At 45.0% G+C, this 15445-nt stretch overlaps 1 protein-coding gene across 1 annotated transcript in view; it reads right to left on the reverse strand.

Annotated features, from left to right (window-relative positions):
- Positions 1–1063: 1063 nt before the first annotated feature.
- The window catches only part of LOC138767721 (potassium voltage-gated channel subfamily E member 2-like), a 70721-nt gene continuing 56339 nt past the window's right edge, over positions 1064–15445 (reverse strand). Inside the window, exons 4-5 of the mRNA XM_069945432.1 lie at positions 3814–3900; positions 1064–1121 (exon numbers count right to left, since the gene is read on the reverse strand). Coding sequence (XP_069801533.1) covers positions 1081–1121; positions 3814–3900 — 128 coding nt within the window. The 3' untranslated portion in view covers positions 1064–1080. The remainder of the gene's footprint in view (positions 1122–3813; positions 3901–15445) is intronic.

Genomic DNA, 15445 nt, shown 5'->3' on the forward strand with positions numbered 1-15445 from the left:
CAGCACAGAGGATGTCAGTAGAGGAGGGCGCTGATCTTATAGGGGAGGTCACAGGGTCACAGCAGCACAGAGGATGTCAGGAGAGGAGGGTGCTGATCTTATAGGGGAAGTCACAGGGTCCCAGCAGCACAGAGGATGTCAGGAGAGGAGGGTGCTTATCTATAGGGGAGGTCACGGCATCACAGAGGATGTCAGCTGGCCCCCTGTATAGCTGGCCCCCTCTTCCCCCCTTATAGATGGTCCCCCTCTTCTCCCCTTATAGATGGTCCCCCTCTTCTCCCCTTATAGATGTCCCCCTCTTATAGATGGTCCCCCTCTTCCCTCTCCCCCCCTTATAGATGGTCCCCCTCTTCCCTCTCCCCCCCCTTATAGATGGTCCCCCTCTTCCCCCCTCATAGATGGTCCCCCTTTTCCCTCTCCCCCCCCTTATAGATGGTCCCCCTCTTCCCTCTCCCACCCTTATAGGTAGTCCCCCTCTCCCCCCCCTCCCCTGTGCACAGCAGATGACACACACACAAAAAAAAAAACGTACAACACAACTCACCTGCCATCCGTTCCTCCGTCGAGCCTCTCGCCTCCTGGTCTGTCCCCAGCTGATGTGCAGCTGCCGGGGATGTCCCGTCCTATCCCCGGCAGCGCGCGCACCAGAGAGCTCCCCGTGCGCCTGAAGTCACAGCCACAGGAGCACGGGGAGCTCTCTGATGCGCGCGCTGCCGGGGATAGGACGGGTCAACCCTGGCAGCTGCACATCAGCTGGGGACAGCCGAACTCTTGTGACCGCAAGCAAAACAATGCTTGCGGTCACAAGAGAGTGCAGTGGCGGATTATAATGTGGGCGGTGTGGCATGGGCCCCCCCGGAGCCTCGGGCCCCGGGCGGCCGCCCAAACCGCCCACGTTATAATCCGCCACTGCCTGTATCCAATGTCTTATTTATAGAATCAAACATTCTAGGTAGGCTTAGATACACAGCCTATGCAGTAAAGCATTCTTGAAAACTATTTTTCAACACAGACAAGTGTGTTTGCAGTATATTTTGGGATGTAAAACATATGGTAAGAATTTACCTTTACCTCTATACGTTAATAGTGGTATCCGCTGATAATGGTGTTTAAATGGAGTCCTGGGGGGAGGAGAGATAACACTGTAAGTTCTGTCTCTTGTTTAGTGGGTTAATTATTACTACCATAGGCCGGGAGAACCTCACAACAGCAGAATGCCATGTCCCAGATGGTGGAAAAGCCTATTCTGTACTCAGCCCTGGAATGTTCTTTGTATCTGATAAACACAACCTTACACTGGGCATATCATTTTCCATATCATGTTATCGGGAATGTGTAACCTCACCAGACAATGCATGCTTGCTGTAAATATTTGTTTTTCATTAAGTAATGATACTCCATCATTCTCTATGGCTACTAGTAAAGTAGCTTAATGCATAGCTGACACCTCTGGCTAAGAGTTCCTGCTAATGCCCAATCTGTACCAAACAAGATTTTACCAAAGTACCACTGGGTAGTTATACATATGTAGCCCCTACAAACATAGAAATAGATGGACTTAATAAAGTCTGTGCCAAATTATAAAGTTAGTAAATATTGTCACCAAACATTGTATCTAAATTATGCTGTTATCATGTGCACATAACTAATGCCATAGTACATAGAAATAATGCTGCCATGATGTACAAATAACTAATGACTGCCTAAAGTACACATACATAATACTGCCATCCTGTACAAATAAATTATATCACTATGCAGAACACATAATACTATTATAGGCTATGTTCACACTGCGTATGAGTCCAACCGCATTTCATATGCCGACGTACATGTGCGGCTGAAACTACGGGCGTGGGAAAAATAGACATGCGGCCGGATGCGTACGAACCGCGAACATACACCCGTAGTACAGTTATGCTTCCCTAGCTTGTTTCGAAGCGATCTGAGGCAGGTCATTTACTTGGAAATCTTCGCCCAGCCCCGTACACCACACAGAACCTTTTGGATCGAAAAATCAAGTTCAGTTTGGCTGAAATAAGTACTTCATACGGGACCGCATGGAAATCCATGGCCGTGAGTTTCAACATTTCCGTCCTCAAACAATGGTCTTGTTCATTTTTCACAGGGCTGTATACGATCCGGCCGTAAGCTCATACGTAGTGTGCACTGTGCAGCCATATATCGTATACTTTCAAGCGAACGCATCAACCTCAAAACTACGTGCGTATATTCGCGGTTTGCACTACGGCTGGAAACATATGCAGTGTGAACATAGCCATAGGGTACAAACACACTGATCTGTGATTTGCGGATCTGTGCCCTGCCGCAGCTCACTGATTGGCTGAGTGGGACGTGAAGACACCGGAAGCCCCGAAGCAAGAAGCGAGTGGAGACCCGGTGATGTATACGCTCCGGCCAGCGGGGGGTTAACGGGGCAGGCTGCGGACAAACGGGGCAGGCTGCCATAGTGTAAAAATAATACTACACAATACACAAAAATGCCATAGTGTAAAAATAATAATATTATACAGTGCACAAAAATAATGCTGCCACACTGTACAAATAATACTATACAGTACACATAAATAATGTTGCCATAGTGTAAAAATAATACTACACAATACACAAAAATGCCATAGTGTAAATATAATAATATTATACAGTACACAAATAATGCTGTCACACTGTACAAATAATAATACTATACAGTACACAAAAATAATGCTGCCATACTATAAAAATAATAATACTATACAGTACACATAAATAATGCTGCCACACTGTACAAGTAATAATACTATACAGTACACATAAATAATGCTGTCATAGTGTAAAAATAATACTACACAATACACAAAAATAATGCCATAGTGTAAAAATAATAATACTATACAGTACACATAAATAATGCTGCCACACTGTACAAATAATACTATACAGTGCACAAAAATAATGTGCCACACTATAAAAATAACAATACTATACAGTACATATAAATAATGCTGCCACACAGTACGAATAATAATACTATACAGTACAGATAAATAATGCTGCCATACAGTACAAATAATACTATACAGTACAAATAATAATACTATACAGTACACATAAATAATGCAGCCACACTGTACAAATTTTAATATCATACAGTACACATAATGCTGCCACACAGTACAAATAATAATACTATACAGTACACATAATGCTGACACACAGTACAAATAATAATACTATACAGTACACATAAACAATGCTGACACACAGTACAAATAATTAATATTTCTAACAGTAGGCATAAAATATTCTGCTATACTGTACAAATACTGAATAAAATCACTATACAGTACATAAATAGTGCTCCTATAGTATACAAATAAATAGCAGCACTATACAGTAGACATAAATAAATCACCCATAGAACAAATAAAAACAATGCTACTACCATGAGAGTGAGTCAATAAATGGTGCAATGAGAGTATCCTCCTTATTCTTGTCCATAACCAGTATCAGCAGAATACTTTATGCAGAAAATGATCTCTTGTGGCCTAGGGAGCAGAAGGTTTTAATAGGTAAAGGCTTAGTGGTCTGGAGTAGTAAAGGGGTCCAAGTTTTGTTTTTGTTTATTTAACTCCATCTTGTATAATCACATACAGGTACTTTTATATACATGATGCCATAGCTCTATAGACATCATGTTACAACATTGTATAAAAGGCAGAAGAAGCTGCATGGCAGCTCAATACAAGCTTTCTCCCCATCCTTACTATAACCCTATTGGGTATTTTGTCCCATTGTTTTACCTAAACCCACCTTGAGTCCACAGAAGAGCCAACCCACACCTTATTGTACAGCAGTCACTGGATTCAGATGAGAATGAGGAACAGATACTGGGAAGAGCTGGAAAGGAGAAGAAAACGACATCAGCTGCTGTGAGTTATTATAATGGTTTTATTAGATTTTTCGTATCAAAATGTATTATTCTTTTATAATAGTACTGCATATTAGATATCTAGGTTGAGTAGCAAACATTTCAAAGAATCCACATTAAATTCATTTTTATTTCTATTTTATTCCCATTTTTGCACATTATATTATGTTCCTGTGCATCTCATACTGTGAAAGGTTGTGTTATTCTGTTGATCCTCATCAATGTTTATGTAGTGTCTGATGAGAGGTTTAAAGGGATTATTAAGGATTTACTTTTTTGAAAAAACAGCACCACCCCGTCCTCAGGTTATGTGGGGTATTACAACTCAGCTCCATTCACTTCAATAGAACTGAGCTGCAAAACCCCACACCCAACCTGAGGACGGGAGAGGTGCTGATTCTGATAGAAAGTGGCCATGTTTTCCTAAGCCTGGAGAGCCTTTTTGAAGAAGATTAGGAAAACAGCGTCACTCTTGTATGTAGGGTGTGTCAGGTAGTGTGCCCATTTATTTGACTAAAGCAATACCAGACATGACCTATGTAGAAGTCATGTATGTGAGTAGAATAAAAAGGGCCACAATAGTGGAGGAGTTATTACTTTCTATAACACGACACATTCAATTCTGCTCAATGTGTTCACTCATTTATTGTACCGTATCATTTTTATTTGTTATGGGGAAGGGTTTCTTATTGAAGTGAGTGTCTTAAAGGGGTTATCCAGCGAAAATCTTTTTCTTTCAAATTGACTGGTTTCAGAAAGTTATATAGATTTGTAATTTTATTTTATTTTAAAATCTTAAGCCTTTCCATACTTATCAGCCTCTGCATGTCCTGCAGGAAATGTTGTTTTGTTTTCCGTCGGACACAGTGCTCTCTGCTGACATCTCTGTCCAAGACAGGAACTGTCCAGAGCAGTAGCAAATCCCCATAGAAAAACTCTCCTGCTCTGGACAGTTCCTGTCTTGGACAGAGGTGGCAGCAGAGAGCACTGTATCAGACTAAAAACAAAACAACATTTCCTGCAGGACATACAGCAGCTGATAAGTATGGGAAGACTTGAATTTTTTAAATAGAAGTAAATTACAAATCTATATAACTTTCTGAAAAGTGGTAGAGATTAAGATATAATGGAGGATCAATGGATCGATGTAATGGTAATAACAGACTACTTGCCTAATAGATAACTGGTAACTATTAGTGATAAATGAGTAGTAAAATACTCGAAGGCTTGAAATTTGAATCGAATACTCCGTAATGCTTGAAAATTCAATCGAAAATCAAATCCCATTGAAGTCTATGGGAGATAAATGCTTGTTTCTTGGAAACCTAAATTCGACCACTTGGAGGTCATTAAGTCGACAATGACACTCCAGAAAATGATGCAAACACCCCTGGAATACAATTATCACAATCAACTATACACTCCAAACACAACATAACTTCTATTTAAAGTGGAAAAAATACAAGGAAACTTTCTTTCCTCTACATTAGCATGGACAGAAAGCCAAATTGCAACCCTTTAAATCACATTGCCTATGATAACCACAGATGGCATAGGCAAGGGGGAAATCAAACAGCACCCATAGCTAACTATCTGTCAGCACAGGGAGGTACAGACACGACAAGACAGTGGGCCCTAGGTCTGAACCCACCCACTGTCCCTGCCTACTTGCCTTAGTTGGCCCTAGGCGGCCGTGGACAACCACGTTGACGTTTCCTGCGCTAAATACGTGCACATGGAACAAGACGGACAAACAACACAAAAGAATAGTCAAACAGGCTGGGTCAAAATCCAAACAGGCAGCGCAGTACAAAATCAGCAAGCAAATGGATAGTCAGATAGTCAGGCAGGAGGTTAGGTAACAAGTCGAGCAAAACAGAGGAATTAGGAGCGGGGATCGCAGGAGTAGACAGGGGAAGCTGGGACCAGGAAGTTAACCTAATAGAATAGCTATTCGATTGAATAGTACGCTATTCAAACTATTCGATTGTAGTTGAATATTCAAAGAAAAACTGAGTAAAAATTCGATTCGCCCTCCCACATCCCCTGGCGCTTTTTTTGAGTCAATAAACTTGCAGAGGGAGGGACAGGAACTAGGAATAGGCAGGACTTTAAAGAAAACCTCCAACTGTGATTGGCTGGCTAAACCATGTGACTTCCTGAATCTTAGAATAGTCATTTGAGATTCGTGTCACTTGCTGATTGGAGCTAGAGAGGGACAGGCTGTATACCCGGGAGAGAAAGCTTTTAGGTGAAGTAAGGTAGGAAGGGACCCCTATAAGCCCTTTTTAGGGCTAAAACTATAAAAAACAGAGGTTTAGAAGCCGTTGTGAGACAGGCAGTGTGTTCAGACACCCACTGATAGTGTATACACCTGTATACTCTGTGTGTGGGATAATAGCTGTTATCTTCCTACTATTGGTTTGCACAGACTGCGTCCTGTGAAAGACTTGGCCAGCTATTTCATTCTATTATTTTAAAAATCAATACTATATCCAGTATATGGCTGTATACACTTTGTGTGGGATAATACCTCTTATCTTGCTACTACTGATTTGTGCAGTCTGCGTCCCGTGAAGGCGTTGACCAGCCCTTTATTTCTATTGTTGTAAAAACAATTCTATATCCGGTATACGGCTGTATACTATAAGTGTGGAATAATACCTCTTATCTTGCTACTACTGATTTGCGCAGTCTGCGTCCTTTGAAGGCATTGACCAGCTCTTTATTTCTATTGTAAAAACAATTCTATATACACTACCGTTCAAAAGTTTGGGGTCACCCAAACAATTTTGTGTTTTCCATGAAAAGTCCCACTTATTCACCACCATACGTTGTAAAATGAATAGAAAATAGAGTCAAGACATTGACAAGGTTAGAAATAATGATTTGTATTTAAAATGACATTGTTTTTACATCAAACTTTGCTTTCATCAAAGAATCCACCTTTTGCAGCAATTCCAGCATTGCACACCTTTGGCATTCTAGCTATTAATCTGTTGAGGTAAGCTGGAGAAATTGCACCCCACGCTTCTAGAAGCAGCTCCCACAAGTTGGATTGGTTGGATGGGCACTTCTGGCGTACCATACGGTCAAGCTGCTCCCACAACAGCTCAATGGGGTTCAGATCTGGTGACTGCGCTGGCCCCTCCATTACCGATAGAATACCAGCTGCCTGCTTCTGCTGTAAATAGTTCTTGCCCAATTTGGAGGTGTGTTTAGGGTCATTGTCCTGTTGTAGGATGAAATTGGCTCCAAACAAGCGCTGTCCACTGGGTATGGCATGGCGTTGCAAAATGGAGTGATAGCCTTCCTTATTCAGAATCCCTTTTACCCTGTACAAATCTCCCACCTTACCAGCACCAAAGCAACCCCAGACCATCACATTACCTCCACCATGCTTAACAGATGGCGTCAGGCATTCTTCCAGCATCTTTTCATTTGTTCTGCGTCTCACAAACGTTCTTCTTTGTGATCCAAACACCTCAAACTTGGATTCATCCGTCCACAACACTTTTTTCCAGTCTTCCTCTGTCCAATGTCTGTGTTCTTTTGCCCATCTTAATCTTTTTCTTTTATTGGCCAGTCTCAGATATGGCTTTTTCTTTGCCACTCTGCCCTGAAGGCCAAAATCCTGCAGCCGCCTCTTCACTGTAGATGTTGACACTGGTGTTTTGCGGGTACTATTTAATGAAGATGCCAGTTGGGGACCTGTGAGGCGTCTGTTTCTCAAACTAGACACTCTAATGTGTTTATCTTCTTGCTCAGTTGTGCAACGCGGCCTCCCACTTCTTTTTCTACTCTGGTTAGAGCCTGTTTGTGCTGTCCTCTGAAGGGAGTAGTACACACCTTTGTAAGAAATCTTCAATTTCTTAGCAATTTCTCGCATGGAATAGCCTTCATTTCTAAACACAGGAATAGACTGTCGAGTTTCAGATGAAAGTTCTCTTTTTCTGGCCATTTTGAGAGTTTAATTGACCCCACAAATGTGATGCTCCAGAAACACAATCTGCTCAAAGGAAGGTCAGTTTTGTGGCTTCTGTAACGAGCTAGACTGTTTTCAGATGTGTGAACATGATTGCACAAGGGTTTTCTAATCATCATTTAGCCTTCTGAGCCAATGAGCAAACACATTGTACCATTAGAACACTGGAGTGATAGTTGCTGGAAATGGGCCTCTATACACCTATGTAGATATTGCACCAAAAACCAGACTTTTGCAGCTAGAATAGTCATTTACCACATTAGCAATGTATAGAATGTATTTGTTTAAAGTTAGGACTAGTTTAAAGTTATCTTCATTGAAAAGCACAGTGCTTTTCCTTCAAAAATAAGGACATTTCAATGTGACCCCAAACTTTTGAACGGTAGTGTATATATATATGTGCATCCCATTGGTCCAGCGAGAATGGGGTGAAGAGGAGGCAGAGGAGGAAGAGGAGGAGGAAATATTGAGTGATCCTTCTGGTGGGGGCAGAATGAAGTGAACACACATGGCACACATGGCTGAATTTATGTTGGACTTCTTTGCGAGGGACAAACGCGTTGTCCAATGCTGGACCCCCGGTATAAAGATAACATCTCCTCTTTCATTCCAGTAGAGGAGAGGACCACCAGAGTACCAGAGAGAACTGCTGCAGAATATGATGGAGATGTTCCCACCTTCCATTGCTGGCGTCAGAGAAGAGAGTTCCTCCCAAAGCCGGACAACATCCATCAGGTCCACAGCCACCAGGGGAACACTCTCCAAAGTATGGTACACGTTCATGGCACCGACTTGCTAAAGTACCATCACTGCAGGACCTAGTACGAACAGGAGAGACAAGTATCGGCGGATGTTGAAGGAGTACCTGGCCGACCACAACCCTGTCCTCCCCGATCCCTTGGCGCCCTTCACGTATTGGGTCTCCAAGTTGGACACGTGGCTCGAACTCTCATTATACGCCTTGGAGGTGCTGGCCTGCCCTGCCGCCAGCGTCCTGTCTGAAAGCAAAGCTGGGGGCATCATCACAGCTAAGCGCAGCCGCCTGTCGACTGACAGTGCTGACCAGCTGACGCTCATCAAAATGAACGCCCAGTGGATAGACCTAGACTTTGCTTATCCACCAGTTGAAAGCTTCAAGAAGGGAAGTCGCATATTTCAGCTCTAGGTAATTTTCTCCTCCACCTCCACTACCATAGAAATGGGCCATTTAAAAAAAAAATTATTAAGACTCACCTGAAGGTCCATTTTCACATTTTTTTAAGGGCTCACCTCATGGGCCTAATTTCCTAGGCCTTTATACAATTTTTTTGAGGGCTCACCTTATGGGCCTAAGTTCCTAGGCCTCTACAAAAAAAATTTTAAGGGCTCACCTCATGGGCCTCAGTTCATAGGCCTCTATACAATTTTTTTGAGGACTTACCTCATGGGCCTAAGTTCATAGGCCTCTATAAAAAAAAATTTAAGGGCTCAACTCATGAGCCTAATTTCATAGGCCTCTATACAATTTTTTTAGAGGGCTCACCTCATGTGCCTCAAGCTAATTTTTTGAGGGCTGACCTCATGGGCCTTATGCTGCATTTACACGGAATGATTATTGTACGAATTTGTACGATAAAGATCGAATTCGAACGATAATCGTACATGTAAACGCAGCGAACGATCAAGCGACGAGCGAGAAATCGTTCACTTCGATCTTTGAACATGTTCTCAAATAGTCATTGGTCGTTCACAAAAAATCGTTTCTTCGAAATCGTTAATTGTACGTTTGGGTGAATTATCGCTCCGTGTAAACCCAGCATTAAGCTAATTTTTCAAGGGATCACCTCATGGGCTATGTGAGAAGATACTATTTGTCATTTTAGAGGTGCCTGACCTTGGTGAAGTGAACCAGTAGCTTTAGACAGTAACTGTAGGTTATTGACGGCTTTACTGGAGCAGTCAAAGAGACGGGTGGGACGACTGCTCCCATGTATTCCAGGCTTTTCCATTGCCTCAAAAAATAAAAGCACTGCTGTTTGGCTAAACAGCATGGGGAGAGAGACTCTATTGCCGTTTAAAGTAATCCCCACACCAACTTTGCTTTTTGTGATTTAAATGGCAACATGATAAATCTTCTTTTGCTCAATATTTGGCTTTCTGTCCACGCTAATGTAGAGGAAATAAGTTGTCTGAGTATTTTTTCAATTATACAAAGCGGTTATATTGTGTTTGGAGTCTATAGTTGATAATCTGTGATAGTGGCGTAATACTCAGAATGGATATATATATATGTAATATATACATGCGTGCAATTCACATTACTGGCTGGGCAATATATAACTCTGCAAACATTTGTATTTCGCAAGTGTACTGAATAAACAAAAAACAAACATACGCTAATATTACACACCGCCTAATATGTACACAAGTACCGCTAGACCAAAAGGTACACTTCTACTTTACGTTCATGTACCCAGGCATGGTTCCCCTGCTGTCCCATATCCACTCCAGAGGTGTTGGCATCATTTCCTGAGGTTTCATTGGGCACTTGGGGACCTCCTAGTAGTCGAATCTTAATTTCCAAGTCCCAAAGATTTTTTCCCATAGACTATAATGAGATTCGATATTCATTCGAATAGTCGAATAACTGGAGCTATTCGAATCGAATTTCGAATTATCGAATATTTCACTATTCGCTCATCTCTACAAATCACCAATATACACTTATTATGGGAAATGCTTATAAAGTCCTTTTTCCCCTGCACTTAGGCTTCATTTTCTGGATAAAATGGTGATGTCACGACCCGACTCCCAGAGCTTTGCGGGCTGTGGCTGCTGGAGAGGATGATGGCAGGGGGACACTGAAGGACACAGGGCACTGGAGGGACACTGAGCATCCCTCTGCCATCATCCTCTCCAGCAGCCACAGCCCGCACAGCTCTGGGAGTCGGGTTGTGACATCACCATTTTATCCAGGAAGTGACATCACCATGTTATCCAGGAAGTGAAGCCTTGATGCCGTAGTAAGTGCAGGGAAAAAAAGCACTTTATAAGCATTTCCCATAATAAGTGTATATTGGGATTTGTATAAGTTTTGGTAGCAGCACAATACTTTAATAAAAATTTTCGCTGGACTTTTAACAAGAGGCCCTGGAGGCAATCCTTTAACTAGTATCTATCTTTGAGAGGGCAAGTGTGGTCACTCCAGAGTTCTAAATAAGGCCCAGTCATGTTGAAGTTGGAGAAAGTGTCAGTGCTGCAGAACAGGGAGACCACACTGCAACAAATATCCATGTCTGAGATGCTTTTAATAAAAAAAAAATTTTTTAGTTGAATTCAATTGAATTTGAAATTCAAAATTAAAAAAACACAGAATAAAGTGGCCTCTACTGAACTGATTGATCCTGCCTGCGAAACAGCTCCTACTTCCACTGAAGGCAGAAGGCACAAAAATTTTCACTCCGACTGTGAAGCAGTGACGAAAAATAATGGTGCATTTACACAAAGAGATTTATCTGACAGATCTTTGAAGCCAAAGCCAGGAGCAGACTATGAACAGAGAACAGATCTTAAAGGAAAGACTGAGATTTCTCCTTTTTTCAAATCCATCCCTGGCTTTGGCTTCAGTAATCAATCGTTCAGTCATATAAATCTCTCTGTGTAAATGCACCATTAGTCCGGCAGCTCTGGCAAATATTGTGATTGACTTTTAAATTAAAAGTTAAATAAAAAAATTTAAATTGAATTTGAAATTAGCTTTCAAGTATGGCAGCTGCCTGGACATGACACAAAGGTTTTTTTGCTTTTTTTTTTTTTTTTTTTTTTGGGGAGGGGGGGGATAAGTAGCGCAGAGTCCCACTGCAATTAGACAGAGTGCCAAAACTTGCCCCACTACAAGTAGAGTATAACAGCAAATAGGTCTGGAGAACATATTCTGGAGAATCATCAGCTGCCTGCCTATCTGTGAGAATAAGCAGCTGATGTTCTGGTAGCTGGCTTATCCACTGTATGGACTGTGCTATATGCTGTGCTCTGTAGTAGCCTTAAGAAGGGCTTTTGGGGTCTTGCCTGCCTAAAATCACCTAAATCCTAACTGGCCCTACTCCAAGGTCTCTCCCTCACTAGGTTCAAGATGGCGTCTGATAACGAGCAGCAGGAGCTGAGTTCTTATAGTTCTAGGTCACATGAGTAAGCCAGCCAATGTGTGTAGATACTGTTCTTGTGATAACTGCACGCTCCTAGGGCCATCACAGCCTCCCTGTATGGTTATTGCCTAGAAAAAAAGGGCCAACCATGGTTGGAGGAGAATCAAATTTTTACTGCATTTTCGATCAAATATTCAATTGAAAATCAATATATCGCATAGTTTACTACTCGGTTAAATAGCTACTCGATTGAGTAGTGCTCGATCATCTGTAATAACTATACATATAATGTATATATGCATATACAGTGGTTCCTCGGTTTAACAGTAAGTTTGATTAAGAGCGTTTTGGTTTAAGAGCTCACAGTTTTTCAAAATTGTGACTTGGTTTAAGAGCATTGCTTTTGTTTAATTGCTCCCTGTACTGTGTGGGAGCGAGAGTGGGGGAGGGGGATGATCTGCATAGCAGGGTCTACAGCACTGTACTCTGACCCAGGAAGTCTCCCTCACCTTTCAAATTATAGCAAATCGACTTCAGGCTGGGGCTCACATCAGGGCACAGGACTGTGGAGGTAATCTCTTCATAGCTGTAACCCCTTTCTCCCCGGAAGGCCAGGACTGGCAATCTGGCAGACCGGGCAAATGCCCGGTGGGCTGTCCAGATTGCCAGTCCGGGGGGCTGCCGGGGCTGCAATGCTGATTGGTGGTGTACTGAAGTTTGAATGGCAGCGCCGCGGGCTCCCGCCACCGCGCTGCTAATCGGAGGCTGAGGGCCACTGCTGGTCTTAAGGGGCCGCACACTGTCAGACACTTCGATCACATGTGGCAGTGCCTCCTCAGTCTGGTGGCAGCCCTCAGCCTCCGATTAGCAGCACAGTGGCAAGAGCCCGCGGCGCTGCTATTCAAACTTCAGTACAGAAACGTATGTCCTGCTCACCAGCCTCTCTCCTCTCCCAGCGCCGGATGTCTCTGCAGCCTCTATCCTTCTGCATGTGAGAACTTTCAAGACATACACACACGCAGAAGGATAGAGGCTGCAGAGACTTCCGGCGCCAGGAGATGAGAGAGGCGTCACGTCAAGAGAGAGCGCCCACCGTGGGGCTGCACCTGTGGGCTTCCGGCCCGTATGACACTGTGTGTCTGTGCCGGAAGCTCACACCGGCCCCAAAGCTGCTCCCCCTGCCGCCCGACTGCTCCCCCTGCCGCCCGACTGCTCCCCTGCCAGCCGGCTTCTCTCCCTGCCCCCCCCCCTCCCCCCAGGCTTCTCCAGTGTCCCTCAGGTTCTCCTCTGTCCCCTAGCTTCTCCCCTGCCGCCCAGCTTCTCCCCTGTCCCCCATCAGCTGCTCCCCTATCCCCCACCAGCTGCTCCCCTGCCCCCCACCAGCTGCTCCCCTGCCCCCCCAGCTTCCCCCCTGCCCCCCATGCTTCTCCCCTGTTCCCCACCAGCTGCTCCCCTGGCCCCCAGGTGTCTTCCCTGTCCCCCAGCTTCTCCCCTGCCCCCCAGGCTTCTCCCCTGTCCCCCAGCTTCTCCCCTGCCCCCACCAGCTGCTCTGCTGTCCTCCAACAGCTGCTCCCCTGCCCCCAGGCTTCTCCCCTGTCCCCCACCAGCTGCCCCCCAGGCCTCTCCCCTGCCCCCAGGCTTCTACCCTGTCCCCCACCAGCTGCTCCCCTGCCCCCAGGCTTCTCCCCTGTCCCCCACCAGCTGCCCCCCAGGCCTCTCCCCTGCCCCCAGGCTTCTACCCTGTCCTCCACCAGCTGCTCCCCAGGCTTCCCCCCTGCCACCCCGGCTTCTCCCCTGTCCCCCAGCTTCTCCTCTGTCCCCCAGCTGCTCCCCCTGCCCCGCAGCTGCTCCTCTGCCCCCAGCTTCTCCACTGCTCCCCCTGCCCCCCAGCTTCTCCCCCTGTCACCCCAGCTGCTCCCCCTGCCCAGCAGCTGCTCCTGTGCACCCCAGCTTCTCTGCTGATCCCCTGCCCCCCAGCTTCTCCCGCTGCCACCCCTACTGCCCCCCAGCTGCTCCTTCTGCCCCTGTCACCCCAGCTACCCCCCATCTTCTCCCCGTTACCCCAGCTGCTCCCCCTCTTCCTGTCATACCAGCTGCTCCCCCTGTCCCCATATTCTACCTTTGCCTCCAGCAGCTCCCTCTGCCACCCCTAGCTGCCTCCCTTCCCCAGTCACCCCAGCTGCTCCCCCTGTCACCCCAGCATCTCCCCTTCCCCTGTCACCCCAGCTGCTCCCCCTGTCCCAGTCACCCCAGATGCTCCCCCTGTCCCAGTCACCCCACAAATAGGTCAGTTTATGGTTTGCGATAGTGTACTGACACAGCCCAGTGGTCACTACAGTACACTAGCGCAAACTTTTAAACTAGGACCCAACTACTACAACAGCTGCAGGCACTACAACTCCCAGCATATCCTGAGGGCTGCAGACTGTCAGTACATGCTGGGAGTCGTAGTGCCTGCAGCTGTTGTAGTTGGGTCCCATACACTGGATACTTTGTGACATATAAGAATACATAGATCTGTGGGGGCTCAGTGTACAGAAGTGACACCAGAACAGCACTAATAGGGGATAGAACAAAAACATCTCCCCCTATCCCTATTAGTGCTGTTCTGGGGTCACTTCCCAGCACTGAGCCCCCACAGATCTATGTATTCTTATATGTCACAAAGCATCCAGTGTATAGGACCCAACTACAACAGCTGCAGGCACTACAACTTCCAGCATGTACTGACAGTCTGCAGCCCTCAGGATATGCTGGGAGTTGTAGTACAGTAGTACAATCCTATGATAGCTGCCGCTGTAGACAGATGTGTTGCTGGACCTTCAGGGCTGATAGTTGTCACCCACAGATTACAGCCACCAGGAGCCTCTGCACACAGTGATTTATTAAAGTGTTGTCCTCTCAGAAACTACAACTCCCAGCATACCCTGAGAGCTGTATAAAAATAGGGGGTTCTGAGAGTTTTAGTTTGACTGAAAATGTTATTCACAAGTGATTTGTCACAGATACAGATGAATCCAGAAAAAGGAATCCAGGGTCAGCGTGTCATGTCTCACTGGTTCTATATTGGCGCAATGGTTGGGGGAGATTTGTATGTGGGCTGGTGGGGTTTGTGTGCCAGGGCTGCATTTTAGTCCCAGTCCAGGCGTGCTCCCCGGGCACAGAGCGCTGCATGTACAGTATGTGCCCACACATCTGTCCTGCTCATTCCTCCATGCTCCCTGCAGTCTCTGTCCGCCCTTGTGTTTCCCATCCTCTCCATTACTGTAGAGTAACTTATAATATCACATATTCTGCAGTTTCTGAATGTTTGTTTCATTTGTTTTACATGTTATTCAAAATAATAAATCATTATTTTGGGGGGGTGGAACCAATTGTCTGCATTTCTATGATTTCTTATGGGAA

The sequence above is a fragment of the Dendropsophus ebraccatus genome, chromosome 11 (genome assembly GCF_027789765.1).
Source record: "Dendropsophus ebraccatus isolate aDenEbr1 chromosome 11, aDenEbr1.pat, whole genome shotgun sequence".
Lineage (NCBI taxonomy): Eukaryota > Metazoa > Chordata > Amphibia > Anura > Hylidae > Dendropsophus > Dendropsophus ebraccatus.